This window comes from Neolamprologus multifasciatus, chromosome 7 (genome assembly GCF_963576455.1).
Source record: "Neolamprologus multifasciatus chromosome 7, fNeoMul1.2, whole genome shotgun sequence".
Lineage (NCBI taxonomy): Eukaryota > Metazoa > Chordata > Actinopteri > Cichliformes > Cichlidae > Neolamprologus > Neolamprologus multifasciatus.
This window is the reverse complement of record NC_140445.1, coordinates 33,349,473-33,360,950: the sequence shown is the minus strand read 5'-3', so window position 1 is coordinate 33,360,950 and position 11,478 is coordinate 33,349,473. Positions and strand designations below refer to the sequence as shown.

At 38.4% G+C, this 11,478-nt stretch overlaps 1 protein-coding gene across 1 annotated transcript; it reads right to left on the bottom strand.

Moving 5' to 3' along the window:
* Positions 1–205: 205 nt before the first annotated feature.
* LOC146514619 (glutamine synthetase-like) lies at positions 206–4,222 on the bottom strand. Its single transcript, XM_085168454.1, has 4 exons — positions 4,058–4,222; positions 3,312–3,439; positions 1,897–2,096; positions 206–802 (listed from the first exon to the last, which is right to left on the bottom strand). The coding sequence occupies exons 1-4, from the start codon at positions 4,170–4,172 to the stop codon at positions 496–498; spliced, it is 750 nt and encodes a 249-aa protein (XP_085024580.1). The 5' UTR covers positions 4,173–4,222; the 3' UTR covers positions 206–495.
* Positions 4,223–11,478: the final 7,256 nt, after the last annotated feature.

Here is an 11,478-nt window from a genome sequence, read left to right as displayed (position 1 = left end):
AAAACAAGATAGGGCAAGCTTGGAGATCCCATATGAGCCCAAAAGTAGCAGACTGGATGATACATATGATGCCAGCTGAGGTTTAGGTACTCAGCAAGAGTGCTAACAACAAATTCACTAATATGTAAGGACATTTCTACAACAGTCATACCAATGACAAGTGAAGTATATGGAGACTTTCTGACATAAATAGATAAGAAGGCAATCATAGCACCATTATCTTTATTTCACTTCCTCAGCGGTTACAGATGGAGCAAAAGTTTAAAGTAGCAGTTAATAAGAATTTAGGGAGCATAGTGAGCAGTAATCGTTTGCAGCAGTATAGAGGCTCAGAGGAAAAACATACATCTACTTCCAGGCTTCTTCATCTTGTTGTGAATCCTTTTACTCCCGGTCAAGTTAACTCACAGACAGGTCTGTGTTGCTTTATACATTTTATATATATTATCTATGTTATACAAATTATATAATTTTAAAAAAGGCAGCACTTTTCTACTACTTGGCTCCTTTTTCTTCTTCTTCCAAAAGGCAGGTTATGGCGATGGCCTTCGTCACTGCATACGGGTCACAGTTTGCTGCGGGACGGCGGTCCTCAAAGTACCCTTTCTTCTCTTGCCCCACCTGCCGTGGGATGCGGATGCTGGCACCTCGGTTGGCCACTCCAGCAGAGAAGTCGTGGATGCTGGAGGTTTCGTGGAGACCTGTGAGACGCCTGATGTTGTCCTTGCCTTCATGAGGGTCGTACACACGAATGTGCTCAGGGTGCTTTTTCCCCAGCTTATCAATAGCCTTCTCAATGTACCTAACATCAAAGAAACATGTATTTTTACTGAGGTTTCCTCTTATTACTCTGTTTTAGAAGATAATTCATCAGGCAGTATGTTGAGCATCAGTGAACAGTTGTTTAAGCATGATTAGTAAAGATTAAGACAGCATCACTCTTTTCTTCATATTTGCTTCTAAGAAGACATTATTGTAATTTTTAAGGTTAAGGTCTTGAGCAACAGTTTTCCAGGTTTTCTGAAGGTCTTTCAAAGTTTTTCTCTGGATATTGACTGCTTTTTAAAATCATTTTGTAGTCCAGTCCTTGTATTTGATCATTTTCAGAGAATGTTTTTTTTGGTTTTTTGTTAAGCCACTGAAGACTTTTATCTATGAATCTCACTTAAGGCAGCACGGTGGCACAGTGGTTAGCACTGTTGCTGCACAGCAAGAAGGTCCTGAGTTCAATTCCACCATCAGGCTGGGGTCTTTCTGTGTGGAGTTTGCATGTTCTCCCCGTGTTTGTGTGGGTTCCCTCCGGGTACTCCGGCTTCCTCCCACCGTCCAAAGACATGCACCTTGTGGGGATAGGTTAATTGGTTAATCCAAATTGCCACTAGGTGTGAATGTGAGTGCGAATGGTTGTCTGTCCCTGTGTGTTAGCCCTGCGACAGACTGGCGACCTGTCGAGGGTGTACCCTGCCTCTCGCCCTATGACAGCTGGGATAGGCTCCAGCGCCCCCCGCGACCCTGAAATGGATAAGCGGAAGCGAATGGATGGATGGATGGATCTCACTTAAGGGAATAACTTATCTACACCACAACTTAGGAAAGAACCAATTTAAAATTGTATCTTTGGGTAATTTGTTACTAGCAGTAAGCCACTTAAAAAAACACATAATTTCTTCCCGTTTCTTGAGTCGAATTTATTGCATACATAGAGTATCCAATAAAGTATCTGGTGAGGGGATATAGTGCTGCATGTTATTTAATTTAAAGAAATACTTAAAATAAAAAATAAGAAGAAAATACAAGCTGTTTTTAAGCTTTTCAAATGTGCCACTGGTACTCCTTTTTGTAGTACAATGAAGAGCTTTTTTATGTGTATCTTTTGAAAGTCTGGAGTTTACTTACTGCAGTCCTCCTTCTTCCCTCATCTCCTTGGTGCTGACATTTGTGTGGCAACCAGTCCCGTTCCAGTTGCCCTTCATGGGTTTGGGGTCCAGCGTTGCTACAACCCCGAAATCTTCACAGACACGGTGCAAAAGGAAACGTGAGACCCACAAATGGTCCCCCATCTCGATGCCCTCACAGGGGCCCACCTGGTACTCCCACTGAAGCCAGAGAAAAAGAAAGATGCAGAGAAAAGAGGGAAATGTTTGAGGTGAAAACATTAACACTGTTAATAAATGATACGTTTAGCTAACTGCAATTTGATAGTTTTTTGACTGTTAGAAAACAAAGAAATTATAATGAGTAACATTTGCTAATGCCCTAGTATTTGCTTGGAAATCACTTGTGAATTATATTTATGTTTCATATTTATCTGTGTATTATATTTCAGTTTTTTGAGCTCATCAGTGTTTTCTCCGTTATTGAGCTCATTTTTCTCTGAAGAATTTTGTTTTGTAATATTGTTTTTTATATTTTTTAGGTAGGTTGTTTTTAATGTTTTGGCTGCTGTACCAGAGTATTTCCCCAAGTTCTGGGATAAATAGCTTGTCTCATAAATATGTCATATGTTTGTAATATATAACAATATTTAGTCATCGTATTGTATCAAATTAACATTGTCGGAATTAACTGTAAGTCATAACTAATGTTTGTATGTGGTCATTAAATACTGTTGAGTCATCCACTTTATTTGGACAGCTAATAAATTGTAAATAAAGTTGTAGCTGACTTTATAGTACTTGTTTTAAATTGCAGTTCAGTAGGGAGGTTGTGCTGTTTTGCCTTTTGTTACTTTCTCTTTTACTATCATTTTATTTTCTGTTTTAAACTAGCTGGTTAAGTTCAGGAATTGTGGTTCTATGTTGAGTTTGGGGTGAGACTGTTTTCTTTATTGTGTGGCATCACTGGATTGTAGCAGCGTGAGTATTTCATAGAAAGTCATGTTATGCGTGGTATGTTGGGGAGGTGTACCCATCTACCACACTCAATGTCACAAAACTTATCTCGTCGACGCAAAAAGAAAAATGCAATGGGAACAAAAGAAATGTGATGCAACCTTTTCTGGGTGTTATAAAAAAGAAACAAGAAACTAAAAATCCAACTGGCAGAAATCCAAAGCAGGAGAACTAGAAAGTTTTTAATTATTTCATGTTTTTCTGAATAAAACAACTCTGTGATGCCCTATAATGAAAATGCTCATTGAGTAGTAATAAAAGATTTATTACAAACCAAAACTTAAGATCGCAGAAAAGTTAATGGCATAAAGAAACACAAAATACACTGTAACCAGTGATTAATAAATATTACATACATTTTATTGGCTATGTTTATTATAAAGTGCTACTGCCATGTATTGGAATAGTACTTTCACTTACCTGAGATAGCATAACTTCAGCATTAGTACCGTAGATTTTGATCCCAGCATAGAGGCAGGCCTTGTAGTGGCACTCCACAATGTCTCTTCCATAAGCACTGTTGGCCCCCACCCCACAGTAGTAAGGACCTGATGACACATGATGACACAAATGAAAATCCACAATATCAAGATACACTGTATGAAAACTGTACGACGGCTATAAACATTTAGGTTCTGAGCCTATAAAAAGTGCATTTGTGATGCTTGTTTTCAGACAAAAATTACAAACATTTACAATATGAAGTGTCTGAGAAATGATTTGTCTACTTCTTTTCTAACTTTACAGAAATCCTTTGTATAGCACTGACCACTGTGCTAACTTGAATAAAATAATGATAACATGTGGGAAAGAGAAGTGTGGTGCTCAGAGAATCTGAATGGATTTACAAGCTCCTTAAGAATGTGAAAGCCTTTGTTAAAGTTTAGAAACGTATCAGCTGTGCTAGTCTACTTTTGGTTTTGTTCCTTTTGTCTGATTTCATACCCTGTCATTCTTGGAAAGTGTCTGTTTTGTTTCTGAGAAATTCTGTCATTACCTCTGCTTCTCTGACCTTAAATGTAAATGTGTATCATTTTGTGGGATATTGCTTCACTCCACACTCCCCGTGACCCAGATAATAGCACAAGGATTTACCACAAGCTGGCAATTGGTTTGTCACTGCAGTATTTGTATAAAAAACAGTAAAAAAATGACAGCTCGGTCACCTTGGGGTGCTGGGAATCCATTTGGAGGCCAGCAAAATGGATGTCCATCTGTTCCCAGAAGTGTGTACTCCTGTTCCATACCGAACCAAATACGGTGCTCTTTGACCTTTTCCATCACTTTGTTGCAGCTTGCTCTGTGGTTAGTTTCTAAAATAAAAGTCAGAGCAGTCTATTATTGTGATCTTAGACGATGTTAAGGGAAAAAAGCATGGACTGAAAAAAATGTACTTCAGGACCTCACAGAGAACCAGTTTATTGGGGTCAAGGTTGATTGGATCCCTGAACATGCAGACCGGGATGAGGTACATGTCACTGTTGGAGCCTTCGGCCTGGTAGGTGCTTGAGCCATCAAAGTTCCACTCAGGTATTTCTAAAAATAGAGACTTCTTATTACTCCTCTGATTAGGCGTCAGTGTTCACATTCTTTTTTAAAGTGAAACCTGATTAACTTGATAACTACGTTAATAGAGATGTCAAGTTTTAGACTAAGTGCCTCTCACCCATAAAGGTTAGAGCTTATTAAAAATGCCATTCACCTTCTATGCTTTTTGGTTCTGTGTCTAGAGTCCTCGTCTTGTTCCGAAGTGTCTCTCCAGTGCCATCAATCCAGATGTAGGTGACCTGGCATTTCTGTCCTTGAGGCAGGCTCATGTACTGCTGCCGCACAGTTTTGTTGAGATGAGAGCTGGATGACACTGATGCCATTTTCACCTTCAATTGCAAAAGTGGATAATTATAGTAACAGATGACATTTTTTGACTTTATGGTACCTTCAATTTCCATGTTGTGCTTTTTTCCTTCCCATAACAAACCTACAACTATAAGGTTTTTTCAAAGTTATTAAAACGAACCAGCGGCATTACTTCATTTATGCCTTGGGTAGCTGTCAAGTCTCACAAGATTAATTTTCCACATCTAGTTATAGTTCCACATGAGTTTGACATTCCTGATTTCTAGCAATCAGTGTCAGAATGTAAATATAGTGCTATAAGGTATTTAACAAGACACCAAGAAGATAACCAGGGCTTGAAACACATTCACAGACACCCTCTGCAAAATAAAATAAAACTTAAAGTATTTGAAAATAATATAACGTAATCAGTGATGCTCATAATCATACGGTATCTAATCCTAAATAGAAAATTGGACATTATTTCACTTATATGCTACTCATAAGTAGGTCAAACACATTTGAACTTTATCTAATGTATTACAGTTATAATTTGACTAAACTGACTTATATATATATATTTTAGGTTCTGTCTGTGCTGCATTCATCAACAGATAAAGTTGTTGATGTAGAGTGAGTAGTCTTAACAATTTCATATACAAGTAGCTGCTTTGTTTTACTTTACCTTCATTCCTTTTGTTTCCCTACATTTATTTGTATGATGTTAATTACATTTATTGATGTTTTATTACATTCTTGTCTTAAGAATGTAACTTTTAATGAAATATGTCTTAATAAAGTTTTTAGTAAGTAACTATTTGTGATAAAAAAAAAATGTTTCATTGTTATACTTTCAGATACTAACAGGGCAACTTTAAACATGAAGATTAAGAAAAATTAAGATCTATTTCTTCCCTTTTTTAGTTCTCATATCTTAATAACTGGAAAACAGTGGCATACTATTCTCAGATTTAAATGAAGCAAATTAAACAAACAAAAACAAAGAATTATTTGAACTTACTCTTTTACAGTCGGTTTCAGGTGAAGAAGTGTGTAGCTTCCGAGTCAAGTCTGAGAATGAGGTGCCTAAACCTGTTTGTGGTATTTAGCCAGAACGCAAGCTAGGCTGCTGATGACACCTGTACGTCTTCCTGACGTAATACGGCATTTAAATACTTTGTGTAGGCTTGTCCATGTAAGCAGCAAACACATACACGATAATGATTTGATCAGTCCACAACAAATCCTGCAAGGCTGTAAGCACCTTCAGTACAATCTTTGACAGTATTCCTGCTTCTCTTCTATGTAGAAACAAACCAAATGGTAAACATATTACATTTATACTGTACACACCTCATGTACAAAGCACTGACCTATAAGATCCAAATATGTGCCCCTATCCAGCCAAACGAAAACAGTGCACAGGTATAGCTCAGGGTATCACAAACTCCCATGGAAAACAGTAACAAACATCCACCTGATGAAAGGCCATCTGCTGATAGTGACTGACTGCTGTTTGCTGAGCTGAGGGTCTTGCAGCTCACTGAACACAATTAGAGACCAGAAGCTGCTGCTGGCTTCAGTTTCCGTCAGGTTGGCTGTTCTGAGATCAGGCAGGGGGGCAGAAATTCAGCAACTCTAACAGAAAAAGAATTAGTCACATGGGATCCATTGAGGATGTATTGAAGTGTGTGAGATGTAGATGCAGAAGAGGCCAAGAGCATAAATAAGAAAAGAGATTGTAGAGCTCACCAGCCACAAGCAAGCAAATTGGTCAGTTGGCATTATTGTAAGACAACGTTTACTTTACTTGATATTGGGTCTGAAAAAGTAGGACTTGTCTCTGATATTTGATGACTACAGCAACCTATTGCTCTGATAGTCTTTCTGTGAGAAAGAAAGGTTTAGTCATAAGTGATTTTTTCTCTTTGCCTGTTACTGTATCTAACAAATAATAATAATAAATAAAACAGCTTAAACAAAAATTATTTTTGATTTGCTTCCTATTTGTATTACCTTACTTTATTTATAAATATTTCTGTCATGCCAGAGATGGAGCTCTGGGGATGGCAGCATTAGTCTGTGAGTCAGTAGTGAAATACAGCATAAAATCTTAGATTAGTTACTGTTAATGTCTGTATGGTATACTCCTGGTACTCAGAGGATGAGTACTGCAGTACCTAAGTCAGTTCAAAATATCTTGACAGACGTGAAAAACATTCCCATCAGCTTTCTCTATGTGAACATCAGCATGTTTGAGATGTTGCTGCGAAGGTTGCAGCAGGTTTCGGTTTGTCTTCACCTTAAGACTCAAGTTCAGCCAGAGAGTCATGCACAAAAGGAAAGTAATAATTGCGACCTTGGTCAAATATGATAATCCCCAAAACGGGACATACAGGTTAGACATCTAGCTGTTAGATACAAAATGTGACGCCACCTTAAAATAGACATGTTTTTTGGGTGAGTAATTTAGGCGTGTGCTCAAAACTCATCAGGCTGAGTGGATGTACACTTCACTTTGTCCAGTATTTGTTGAGCCCCATTAAACATAGACAACCAAAAACATTTTTAAGGCTTAACATGAAGCAAACTGCAGCCAACATGAACCCAAACAAACCAGGTAAACTCGTCAGTCAGTGTCACAAAATGAAGATGAAGCCACCTGAACAGCCAGTCGTTTCCTTTAATGACAACACTCTACTTACAGACAGGTTGAGCTGATACTATTAAACTACACAACAGAACTTTTGGGCTCAGAGTCAAAGCACAAACTTCATGTGCAGCATTCTTTTGCATGGTTTTGTTCTTTGTTGTAGGAAAACTGCAGCTTTACAATTGGAGTACCAACCTTTCAGGAACCAGAGATGATGTGCAAAAGACAAAAACGCTACACCCTGCTTTTAAAAAGTGTCTTTCTATGGCTCAGCCACAGGTCTACAGTATATTAGCCAGATGTCATGTGTCTCGTGTTATTTCAGTGACACCTAACACTTGTCAATCCCATCTCATGAATTTTGGCCATATCTGGATCACCAAACATCTGTAAATTATCCATAAGTAGCAACAGTAACATTAGGCTCAAATGTGCCCACTTTCAGAAAGGTGTGGAGTTAGCTTTTAGTGTGACATTATGAGTAAGTCCTTATTACATAAGCTGTAGCTGGAAAATAATGACATCAATTTCAACAAAGGACACTAACTTAATGCTAAATAGCTGCCTAATAATTAAATTAACAAAAGGAAAGAATGGAGCCAGTGCTTTCAGGCTGAAATATCTCAATTAGGGTTTGAGTAAAATAAAATCTATCCTGTCTCCACAATCAAACTGACATTATAGTTTGAAAGTCAAATCTTGACTTTAAATCAACATCTCAGTTTATTCAACACTTTGCCATCTATAGTGCATTTATACTCTTTAACAAGCAGCAGCTTTGAATGCCTCTCAGGTAACACACACATTTCATTTTATTTGACACACAGTGCACACATACATGAAATGGTTTGTCTTGTTTGAATTAAAATGAAAGTACCTTGACTTCACTGGAAACACTTATTGCACAGGATATGCAAGAACTAGATTTACTGCCTCCAACAACCAATAAAGTTGTTGTCTACGTGGAGATTTTCCAGGGTAATAAGTTGTTCCCCAGATTTAAAGGAATAGCCTATAATACAAAATGACAATATTTTCCCTGTTTCTTAGGTGCTACAGCACATGGGTGCTGTATTCACTTTTTATGATATGGGTTAGAGTTAGGGGCTATAGACGAATTAATGTGTAACAGAACATAGAACGTGTAGATCTGCGCAAATGATGCAACCAGTTACATCCATTTCTTTTCTGAGTTATATCTAATTACTAAATGATTCTTTGCAAGGTTACATTTACACTTTTTACACTAAATCACTTTGTCTAAGGTAAGTTTACTTTTGTGCAGCTTTTAGTATAAAGCTCATAGCTTCTTAGCCTTGATTTGGTATTTGACAGTACTGTAGGAGACAATTCATGCTTCAGCAAACTAGGAAAAATACATATTTAAACAGTTAATCTTACACACATAAAAATACAAATATTATAACCAAAACAAACAAACAAACAAACAAACAAAAATGGTATTCAAAGCACCTTGAAAGGCATAGCTCAAATACAAATGAATGATAGAGGAAACTAATACTGGCAATACCTTAAGTTTGACCTTATAAATCTCTTAGCAGTTTGGACTTTTGCTTCTTGACTTGCATCAGAAAGACGCTGCCAGCTGCGCTTCCAAATGGTAAGACATGGTTGAAATGCCCAGTAAAATTAAAAGCGAGAAGACCCAGATCAGGCTTGCGGGCCAGGTCACGCTCAGAAGTCCCTACTCTTCAATAAGTGTCCTCATATGTCAAACTTGTCTCTTTTTTAGGCCTTTCTCACAATGCGGCCGCACTTCCTCAGGTCCCTCATTCCTCTATTTGTCCTGACCGATTGGATGCTTGCCCTCCAGGCTCCCTGACAAACACGAGCACTGAAAGGAAATACAGATAGTTTGAATGGAAACCTCATTAAACTTAGACAATCCAAGAAAAACGGGTGTTGTGGGGCATCTACAACATGCCGCACAACACTTCAATTCTGTTCAGTTAAATTTTATATATACAACAACAGTTGCTTGAAGGCACTAAATTTTAAAAGATAAATGCTCTACAATATTAAAAAGAAACAAAGAAAACCCCAATAATCACATGACACCCACATGTGCAAGCATGTGATTGATTTAAGTAACAGATTTAAAAATATCATTAAAAACAAAGGGTTTTTAATGATCTTGTATGTGTTTTTTTTTTTTATTGTGATTGATTGTCTATCTATTGCAGGTTCGAAATGGTGACAGAAATGTTCTTTCTGACCCAAAATGACTTTACATCATTCGTTACAGATATGGTCGACAGATTACAGTCAACCAAGACTGGTGGTTGTGAATGTTTCACCAGCTACTGTGTGTGTGAACATTTAACACATTATAGCTTTAGTTTGGTAAGTCATTTACAAGTTCTGCAAAGCCTTTCTTTTCTCTGATCTCCCCCCGCCCCTCAACAGCCATTTACTAAAAACTATCAGAGACTGCAGGTGGTTAACACAACTGATTGATTACCGCCATTCATACACATAAACACACTCACACACACCTGGAGCTCATCAGAGGTCGGTCAGCTCGTTTGCGAGGCTTGGCGCTCTGTCTCCGGTACTGCATCCAGCCGCAGACCAGGTCGTGCGCGATCATCACGTACAGCAGGAAGATGAGCACGGCGGGATCCATTCAGCCGCCGTATGACACGCGGCTGGCGCGAATGAAGCCGGGGTAAACGAGAAGCGGGGACTGCACGAGGCTGCGGGTGTATGATCTTGTGCAGGATGGTAACTGAGAGATGGATGACTAAGATCCAGAAGAGGGCTGGTGCCCAAGTTGCCCTGTGTCCACTTTAGGCAGTCAAATCGCAAGACACGAACGGCTACCGCAGTGGTCCCTCGGATTACATCCATGAAAGCACAACATCCTCCAAAACCACCCCGAACATCCGAGTGAAGCGGTGGTTTCTGTGCGTCTCACGGTCAACATCTGAAAGCCGCGGTGACAACTGCAAAGAGGGGACCTCGGAGGATGTTGCCGTAGAGACGCGACCGTTGCTAAGGGCATGCTGTCGTCATCCCATCTGAACGAAGCATCTGCACCCAAGAACACATTATTGCTTAGGCTGTTATTTATCCTTTGACACACGGGTCATGCAGCAATTAAGTCTTTTTTTTTAGTATATATTATTCACCTTATATAAATATTTAAGCCACACAAGTATGTGTAATTTTCTTGCTTTCACTTCAACAGTAAGCAATCTGAATATAGAAACCATAAAATATTTGCTACTTTGAAATTAAATGAATGACGAGTCTCTGAAGTGCCACATTCTGTATCTTGTGCACAAAACATATTTACCCCGTGAAAAGTTTTTATGTGGTGAGGACATGATAAGAACCCACCAGGTAATTACAGTGTACACAAAGGATTAAAAAAATTATAAAAATTGGCAACTTGACCTCAGAGTCTCAGTAATTTCTGCAATAATTTTCAGCAAATAGGTTTTTATTTCAAACACCACATAAACAGTTTCATAACCTCCCATATATACACTCACTGGCCACTTTATTAGGTACACTTTGGGAGTATCATGTTGAACTCCCTTTTGCCTAAGTTCTTCATGGCATAGTTTCAACAAGGTTATGAAAACATTTCTGAGATATTTAGGCCCATATTGACATTATGGCATCAACGGTTGTTGCAGATTTTTGGGCAGCACATAATGCAAAACCTCCCATTCTCCAACTGCTTTATTAGATTGAGATCTGATGTCTCTGGATACCATTTGAATACAGTAAACTCATTGTCATCTTCAAAAAAAACCAGTTAGAGATATTTTTAATTTTGTGACATGTTGTGTTATCCTGTGGATGCAGTCATCAAGTACACTGTGGTCATTAAGGCATGGACATGGTCAACAAGAATACGCTCAAAGCGTGGAAGAATATATCTCCGACATCATGCTGAACCATTAATACAAGGCAGGTTGGATCCATGCTTTCACATGTTTACACCAAATTCTCACCCTACCGTTCCAGTATTTCAGCAGACAGCAAGACTCATCACTCAGGCAACATTTTTCAAATCCTTTGTTTAATTTTGGTGAGCCCATGTAAACTGTAGCCTCTGTCTCCTGT